Below are 8,811 nucleotides of genomic sequence, written 5' to 3'. Positions count from 1 at the left end.
CATGGCAGCCCCCTCGATAGGTTGCGGTCCATATAACACATGCAAAAAGCAACTGTTTTCTTCCCATTCCTCTTCTCCAACGCGTTTATCCTTCCAGAACTTCCTCGGTTAACAGAAAGTCCAGTTGCGGGTAATGCAAAGCTTAGTGTTAGGGATTAGAAGAATTACAAATAGAAGGGGGGGAAAAAACCGGCTGGGGATAGACATGAAACGTTTGTGAGTTTAATACAGGGGTTCAAACAAGTTTGCGCGTTTTACAGCAGGTAAAGAAAACAGGGCAAGCAAATTCCCCCAATCGGCTGTCATATCGAATGATTTCGTACGTTGTACAGTTCTTGCAGCAAGATGGGAGTCTCCGTCCAATGACAAACCCAAGCAAAGCTAGGCGTATAAAAAGCCCACTGATTGGTGAAATGAACAAATGGCATTTTTATTGCTGTAAGTGAAACTCAGTGGCAGAAGGACGAGGTTGTGCCGCTTTACCAGCGCTTATCAGATGCTACCGAAGAGAGGTAGCCTGTGTTATGGTTACATCTGAAAAGCATAGCCCCTTCCACACCCCGTAAAAAGGCCTCGGTTACGTGGCCTCCGTCCACAGCATGGCCTGGGGGGCACAACCAGGAAACAGGATTGAGGATTTGCATGATGTCTGTGCTTGGTGTCCAATCACAGCTCCGGACTCTGCAGAGCACATCCTTAGTAACAGTCCCAGCCTTCCGTTATTCTCACTGCATCGGACTCCCTCGGCTCCTCCAGAGAATCCACATCCCAATGCCCATTAGGCTTATCTGGACTTGAAATGGTTTCGTTTTTTGCTTTAAGCCAGGGTCAGTCTATCCTTCTGCCGGTCAACATGGTGGAATGGTGTAGCAAATATCTGGATGCCCAACAAAGTCTCTGAATTCAACCCTGTTCTGCAAGACTGGAATAAAATCAAATCGCTCCTCTATTAGAGGAAGGAGGTAGGGTATGTGAGAAGGCAGGAGGGATAAGCCGAGTGAAAGACATACCCCACCTCTTAAAGGTTTGACTAACTCCCTTAAGATACTGAACGTTACATCCTCTAAGCCTGCGAACACTGAGGAAGAAAAAAAAAAACCAAAATAAAAAAAAAAAACACAGGGATTACCCTCCCGTCTCCGGCACCTTACATAAATTCTTATCTTTATATATTATACTTATATATTAAAAAAAAAAAAAGCCAAGGAAGAGAACAATCGACTCTCTTGCCCCTTCCCCCCTTTTCCTCCGGCCTTGGAGATAAGGAAAAAATCAGAACAACCTCTTGTTTATAAAATAAAACAAAAAGACTGTGAAAAAGAAAAAAATGAAGTCAGTTCAGAAAACTGCAGGGGGAGAGGCACAAAGAGGAGGGAGCAAAGCACGAGCTAATTCCCTCCCCTTGGCCCTCCATGTTGTTTCTGTGCCCAGTCTTATCTCTGCCCATCCATAGCAGCCATGGCTTTTTGAGGACCCCCGGTGGGTTGGGAGTTGGGAGGCCACACAGGTTGAGGGTGGTGGTGGTGGTGATGGAGGTGTGTGGTGGGTGAGGCTGGAGGGAGCCAGACAGGTTGCTGGTTGGGCGGCGAGGAGGCCCAATAGGGATTGAAGTTGCCTGGTGGGGAGCAGGCGTTGGACGCGGCGGGGCTGCTGCTGTTCTGCAGACTCTCCGAGGTGCGCAGTTTAGAAAACATGGCTAAAGCGTCGGGGAAGTTGGGCGGAGTGGCTGGTGTGTTGCTTGGGGTACACATCTGAAAGCAGGTACAAAAGACACAGTTAAAGGAGTTCTAGACTGATGACTCTTCCTGGACCTAGGAGGTAAGGAATAAGCCCATGTTATACACTAGCCAGCCCTAGAGCTTTGCAAGCCCAGTGTCAGTCAGGCAACACCAACATATCACAGACCTGCTTGCCAGTAACTGCCCATTTGTCGGTCACTAGGGCGACAGTAGCAAGTCAGTCAATCGCACAAGTAACTGCCTGCAACTGAAGCTACTCCCACTCATCCAGACACTGGAGGCTAGCTGTGACATCAGCAGGCAGCTATTCCAACTATTCCATCTGTTTCCACGAGGCCATTACATCTCACCAAAGGTGGCCCTGCACGTGTGATATATTATACATATATTAGTCATGTACAGAATGACAAATGTCGGAGGTTTCCTGTTACTTTCAAATGGAGGAGGGCCACTCAGGTGCCCATAGCCTCTCTAATGGGGTCCAGCACCCCTGTCGGTAACTATGTTTATGCACTGCTGTGCAACGACAACCCCCCAGCTATTTTAGTCTTGTGGTTTATTATGGACAGGTGCCAAAGCTCGCTGCACCCCCAAGCCGCTTCTCTTTGCACCTTCCCGACTTGTTTTTCAGACACCGTGTGTGAGCAAAGGTTGTTCCGAGGCAAATGTGCAAACACCAACAGGCGGAAACAACCAAAGGTCACACACACCGGACTAACGTACTCCCTGCCATCCAGCCTGACTGCAAGGTTTAAATCCACTACAAGGGAAGTCAAATTCACTGGGGGGGTTCCAATGTGTTAGGCACTGAACTTCCAGGGGTGCTATACATATGGGAACCCCTACCCCAGTGTCTTTTCACATATTACTGTCTATAAGCTTCAGCAACGTATAGAGAAATGTGCTCTGAATGAAAGCTGAAGCGTATCATTTGCCATATACTGCATTGCAGGCCTGGGCTCCTGGGCACTATCAGCAAAAAGGATGTGTGTGTGTTCTCTCCGGGTACTTGGGTTTCCTCCTGTCCTTCAAAAATATACAAGCAGGTTAAATAGTTCCTGATCAAACTGCCCCCAGCGTGCGTGAATGTGATAGGGGCCTTAAGGTCCCCATACACGCGCTGATGGTAGCTGCCGATATGGGTCCCTTAGATCGATTTGGCAGCTTATCAGCCCGTGTATGGGCACAAACAATGGGCCTGCCCGAAATTGGGCAGATCTTGATCGGGCAGGTTAAAAAATTTAGTCGGATCGGGGACTGCATCGGCTCGTTGATGCGGTCCCCAAACCGACTGCACCTATTTTCTGGCGTTCTAATTCGATCGTTTGCCCCCAGGGCCAGAATTCACCCGATATTGCCCACCTGTAGGTGGGGATATCGGGAGAAGATCTGCTCGCTAAGCGAGTGGATCTTAACTTGTATGGCCAACCTTTAGACTGTAAGCTCCACTGAGACAGGGGCTGATGGGAATGTTGTATAGGTGGATGCAAAATTTAGGGAACGTTCCATATTCAGTTAAAAGGTGAAAAGGAATCAGTTAAAAAAAAACAAAAAAACATATACAGTTGTAGGACCTGTTATCCAGAATGCTCGGGACCAAGGGTATTCTGGATAAGGGGTCTTTCCGTAATTTGGATCTCCATACCTTAAGTCTACTAAAAAATCAATAAAACATTAATTAAACCCAATAGGATTATTTTGCATCCAGTAAGGATTATTTATATCTTAGTTGGGATCAAATACAAAGCACTGTTTTATTTTTACAGAGAAAAAGGAAATAAGTTTGACCAATCTGAATTATTTGATTAAAATGGGGTCTATGGGAGACGGGCTTTCCATAATTCTGAGCTTTCTGGATATCGGGTTTCCGGATAAGGGATCCCATACCTGTATTTGCAATACACAGTTAAATTATAATTTCCCAGCTAATCCATAGGAACAAAGGAAACAAACTGAGGTATGGGCGAGAGTTTGGGCCCCCTAGTAAGTCAGTATTTATACTAACCCACCGTTTGGCACAGATCACAGCTTGTAAATATTGTCTGTACCCAGCCACGAGTCTCGCTTGTTGTAGGGAAGATACGGACACAGGAAGATCTGGGAATCAGACATGATCTACAAGGAAGAGTTCTAACTGTTCCTATACCCCCCAATTACTATTTTTTTTTTTTTTTTGCATCATTAACATTTACCCACAGAGATTCCAGGAGACAGAGGGCAAAAACCTTCAGCTTGCTTTTCATTAATGGGTTCAGGTGGGCTTTGGAGGAAACTTTAGGGTCACTGCCTAGCAGTGGGGCCAAATGATCGAATTATAACGACGGGTATAGGCAAAGTCGGTCCGGGGGCTGCATCAACGAGCCGATGCGGTCCCCGATCCGACTAGATTTTCTAACCTGCCCGATCGAGATCAGCACGATTTCAGGCCAGATATCGGTCGGGCAGGCCCGTCGTTAGTGCCCATACACGGCCCGATTAGCTGCCAAATCTGTCTAAGGGACCCATATCGGCAGCTAGAATCGGCCCGTGTATGGGCACCTTAAGGCATGCTGTGCAGATGGTAATTAAGGCCTAATGAGGTAATTAGAGTCAGGGACCTTGCAGAAATAATGTTTATTACTGGACAAGTGGTAGGGGGGTTCAATCTTTCACACACTCCCCAATTTCTTGTTGCTAGGATTTCAAGCTGGTAATATAAAATGTAACTGTGAGTTCACTTTTTTTTTTTTTACAGATTCCTGCAGTAGCTTTTGCACTACTTCTCACTTACACAGTGATCTAAAGCATGCCCCTGGGGCAAAGGGGTGCCCCAACTTTAGCATTCGTGTATAATCCTTGTAAAACACTGCGGCAGCTGTGGCGGCTCAGTTACTTTGCCACAAAGACCGATATGTTGAAGAGTTGCAGCTACAGTTGCAGCTGGTGTGAAACGGTTGCAGTCAGGAAAGTGAGGCTCCGGGTGGTGCAAACTAGAAACCACAGCTCCAGTGGCAGTTACACGAGGTTATGCAAGGCACAGGAAGCAATAGCAACTACTATTAATAAGCGCTAATGATCCAAGCACATTCTGCTACTCATAGGCGCTGGGTTAATATTGGGGAAGGAGTTCAGGGTTGCCCCCTGTATAACGAATAGCAATGCTGGTTACAGACTGGCACTAATAAACAGTGGTGCTGTTATTCCTAGATGACAGTTATTAAGGCTAGAATATAAAAGCACAGTGATATGTTGCACCTACACGCAAGCAAGCACATACAGGCTCCCGTACACTGCATCCCAGCCGCCCACCTTTCATCTCCCCCTCGGCTTCCTGGAAGCCATTTTACTGCTGTGGCTAAACACTCAGCCCCTGCTGTGTTTACAAGCGTGGTGTCACACACTCGCTGATCTGTATTACACATTCCTGCCAGCGGGGACAGTCACACAAACCACACCAGTGCACACCCGCTGTAGGCACTATTCACTCTCAGCATGGAAACAGCTTTAACCATTTCCCCCCCTGTCATGAAATGGGAATTGGCTGCAGGAGTAGGGAAGCAGGCTAGCTGGTACTCACCATGTGTGGGTGATGCTGGGCGCTCGGGACATTGGACTCCTGGAAAAAGGCGCTGAGAGCAGTCTGTGCGGAGAGAGAGAAAGAGAGTACATGTCAGCTGGTGGGTATTTAACTGCACTCTAACTGCGCTGGTCATACCCTAACCAGGGTTAATTTACCAACAGAGGGGCTAAATTTCACCAGTGTCGATACAAGCAGCAACCAATATGTTTTGATCAAAGCACATATGGGAATGTAATAGTGTTTCCCTTAGACAGTACAGTATGAGGGTACAGCTTATTGTGTGCCCAGAACATTCCCTCTCTGTATATTTGTATTTATACATATGGGTAGGAGGTGCCATAGCGTTTCCCTTAGACAGTACAGTATGGGGGTACAGCTTATTGTGTGCCCAGAACATTCCCTCTCTGTATATTTGTATTTATACATATGGGTAGGAGGTGCCATAGCGTTTCCCTTAGACAGTATAGTATGGGGTACAGCTTATTGTGTGCCCAGAACATTCCTTCTCTGTATATTTGTATTTATACATATGGGTAGGAGGTGCCATAGTGTTTCCCTTAGACAGTACAGTATGGGGGTACAGCTTATTGTGTGCCCAGAACATTCCTTCTCTGTATATTTGTATTTATACATATGGGTAGGGGGTGCCATAGTGTTTCCCTTATACAGTACAGTATGGGGGTACAGCTTATTGTGTGCCCAGAACATTCCTTCTCTGTATATTTGTATTTATACATATGGGTAGGAGGTGCCATAGTGTTTCCCTTAGACAGTACAGTATGGGGGTACAGCTTATTGTGTGCCCAGTGCATTCCTTCTCTGTATATTTGTATTTATACATATGGGTAGGGGGTGCCATAGTGTTTCCCTTATACAGTACAGTATGGGGGTACAGCTTATTGTGTGCCCAGTGCATTCCTTCTCTGTATATTTGTATTTATACATATGGGTAGGGGGTGCCATAGTGTTTGCACTTACAGTATCTGGGTATAGCTTACTATGTGCCCAGAACATTCCGTCCTTGCATTTTTGTGCAAAGAACTTTTATACAAAAGTGTGCCCACTAGTCTGTTCAGCTTAGCTCAGACATTTGCCTCAGCCTTCAGCAGAACAGTTTCAGTTACACCTGACTGTTGGGGTCCCAGCTGAAGCAATCAATATGGCAGCTCAGACTGCTTATGGATTATTTTATGTACAAATCAAGTTACACCTGTGCCTATGTAAAGCATTAGAGTAACAATTAAAAAGGGTATGTGATGCGCTCCTGCTGGGTCAGCCATACGCAGCTAATTGGAGGTGACAATGCCCAGGTTTGGATATAACAGCTGACTGCGCATGGAGTGGGACACACACACATACACATTTCCTCAGGCACACACAGTGCAGTTGCCCTTGCCCACATGTGGCTGCGTAAAATCATCATATATACGCCCCTGGCACAGACTCCATCATACAGTCTATTTTAGGCTTGGGTACCAGCTGCTAACCAGATGCCATTTACCAAAACCCCCAGCAGCCCCTAAGAGCCAAGGATGGTGCTGGAAGTGTTAATTCATCAACACCTGGAGGGGCTACGGCCTATTATATTTGCAGCGGTATGTCTGCCATTGGGCTAAGGCAGACCCCTCGCTACTTAACGTGTAAGCCTGGTATTAGGCCATATCATATACATGTATACAGAAGCAGCGGATTGGCTGAAGGCTTACTGCTGCCCCCCCCCTGTACTGCTGCTACATAAAGAGCCCTGAAACAACAGTAGGAGAGAAACAGGAGCTGTGGGCAGGAGTGGGGCCGTGTATCTGGGTGCTGCAGAACTAGGCGGGGACTAATCTGTCAACAATAACAAAAGGGTGGCGTGTCTGCGGGCATGGGGAGGAAGGGGAGGGGGGGTTTAACCCATTCACTGCTGGAGGGGGGGCAACGTACCGCAGAATGTGACAAAGGCAGGCATGTAAAGTGTGTTTGCACGCTAACAGAGAGCAGCCAAACGTGCCTGTGTGTATAAGGGAAACACTCGGAGACATGTTTATAGCACGGGGGGGGGGGGGGGGGGTCGCACCCCCTGAGGGCTTCACATTTATTCTCGTAATGTTGCTATTTATCTGAACAGAAACCGATCAATATGTCATATATAGGCTGCTAATTCAAACACTCACTGTATATGGCTGTATTTCTAGTACATATGACATAAAGAGGCATAAATATAAGCTAATGCTAAGGAACAAACCCCCCTCCACCGCCCACGATTGCCCCGGCTGGTTATATTCTGGGCGCAGAGCACTCTGCATGTATACGTGGGGGGATACAATTACTGTGTTTATAAATAGACACGTGGGCTTCATAACACCCCCCCTCCCCCCCATACGCTCCTCTATAGGATCTTCAGAGCACAGACAGAACATGCTGTACCCCCCCCCCAAATCAAAGCGGCCCCTTTACACCTCCCGGGAAAAAACCACACAGCTATTTGTGCTAATAGGCCCCGCCGTTATTATACAGAAACCCCTCTGGCAGGAAATGGGTTAATGTGCCCTCCAAGCAAAGAGCTGCGGCCCGATACATACATTGCACACGCGTGGCGCATACAAAGAATATGTACAGACAAGTTCAGTGGTCCGTCTCCTGCGCTCTGTATATAATGCTACTGTTTGGATCAGCGCTTCTCTTCGGCGCACAGACACAGTGTTTCTTGGAAAATTTCCTTCTAAAGACATTTTTTGTGCATGTGTTAAAGGGGAGATAAGCTGAATAACAATGCTACGGAGACACTGTTGTACTACTGAGATAAACAACACACACATATACATACATATGTATGGGTGTGTATTATTATTATTAACATTTATTTATAAAGCACCAACATACCCCGCAGCGCTGTACAATAAGTGGGTTCCATACATTGGACATACAGAGTAACATATAAAGCAATCAGTAACCGATACAGGAGGGGAAGAGAGCCCTGCCCAAAAGAGCTTACACTCTACAAGGAGTAACATATAAAGCAATCAGTAACCGATACAAGGGGTGAAGAGGTGTGTATAAATATGTGTGTGTGTATATCTGAGTGTTTGTGTATATGTGTGTGTGTGTATATATGTGTATATATGTATGTGTGTGTGTGTGTGTATATATGTGTGTGTGTGTATATATGTGTGTGTGTATATATGTGTGTGTGTGTGTGTATATATGTGTGTGTGTGTGTGTGTATATATGTGTGTGTATGTGTGTGTGTATATATGTGTGTGTGTGTATATGTGTGTGTGTATATATATATATATATGTGTGTGTGTGTGTGTATATATCTGAGTATTTGTGTCATATATATATATATATATATATATATATATATATATATACACACACACACACACACACACACACACACACACACAATCTATATAAAGCACACAGGGGCTTGTATGTAAAACAGCACTTGGGAGGAATGTTAAAAATGTTGCAAGCCGCTTTACGGCAGGAATCCCCCCACCTGTAGTCTGAGGGGGTCTGTGCAAG

General features: G+C 46.1%; 1 protein-coding gene across 1 annotated transcript in view; it reads right to left on the bottom strand.

Moving 5' to 3' along the window:
• Window positions 1-202: 202 nt before the first annotated feature.
• Window positions 203-8,811, bottom strand: part of ubald2 (UBA-like domain containing 2) — a 12,359-nt gene continuing 3,750 nt past the window's right edge. Inside the window, 2 exon segments of the mRNA NM_001011143.1 lie at window positions 203-1,751; window positions 5,296-5,358. Of these exon segments, the coding sequence (NP_001011143.1) occupies window positions 1,434-1,751; window positions 5,296-5,358 (381 nt within the window). The 3' untranslated portion in view covers window positions 203-1,433.

Source organism: Xenopus tropicalis, chromosome 10 (genome assembly GCF_000004195.4).
Source record: "Xenopus tropicalis strain Nigerian chromosome 10, UCB_Xtro_10.0, whole genome shotgun sequence".
NCBI classification, from domain to species: Eukaryota; Metazoa; Chordata; class Amphibia; order Anura; family Pipidae; genus Xenopus; species Xenopus tropicalis.
Note: the sequence above shows the minus strand (reverse complement) of the source record. Positions and strands in the feature narration are given on the sequence as shown.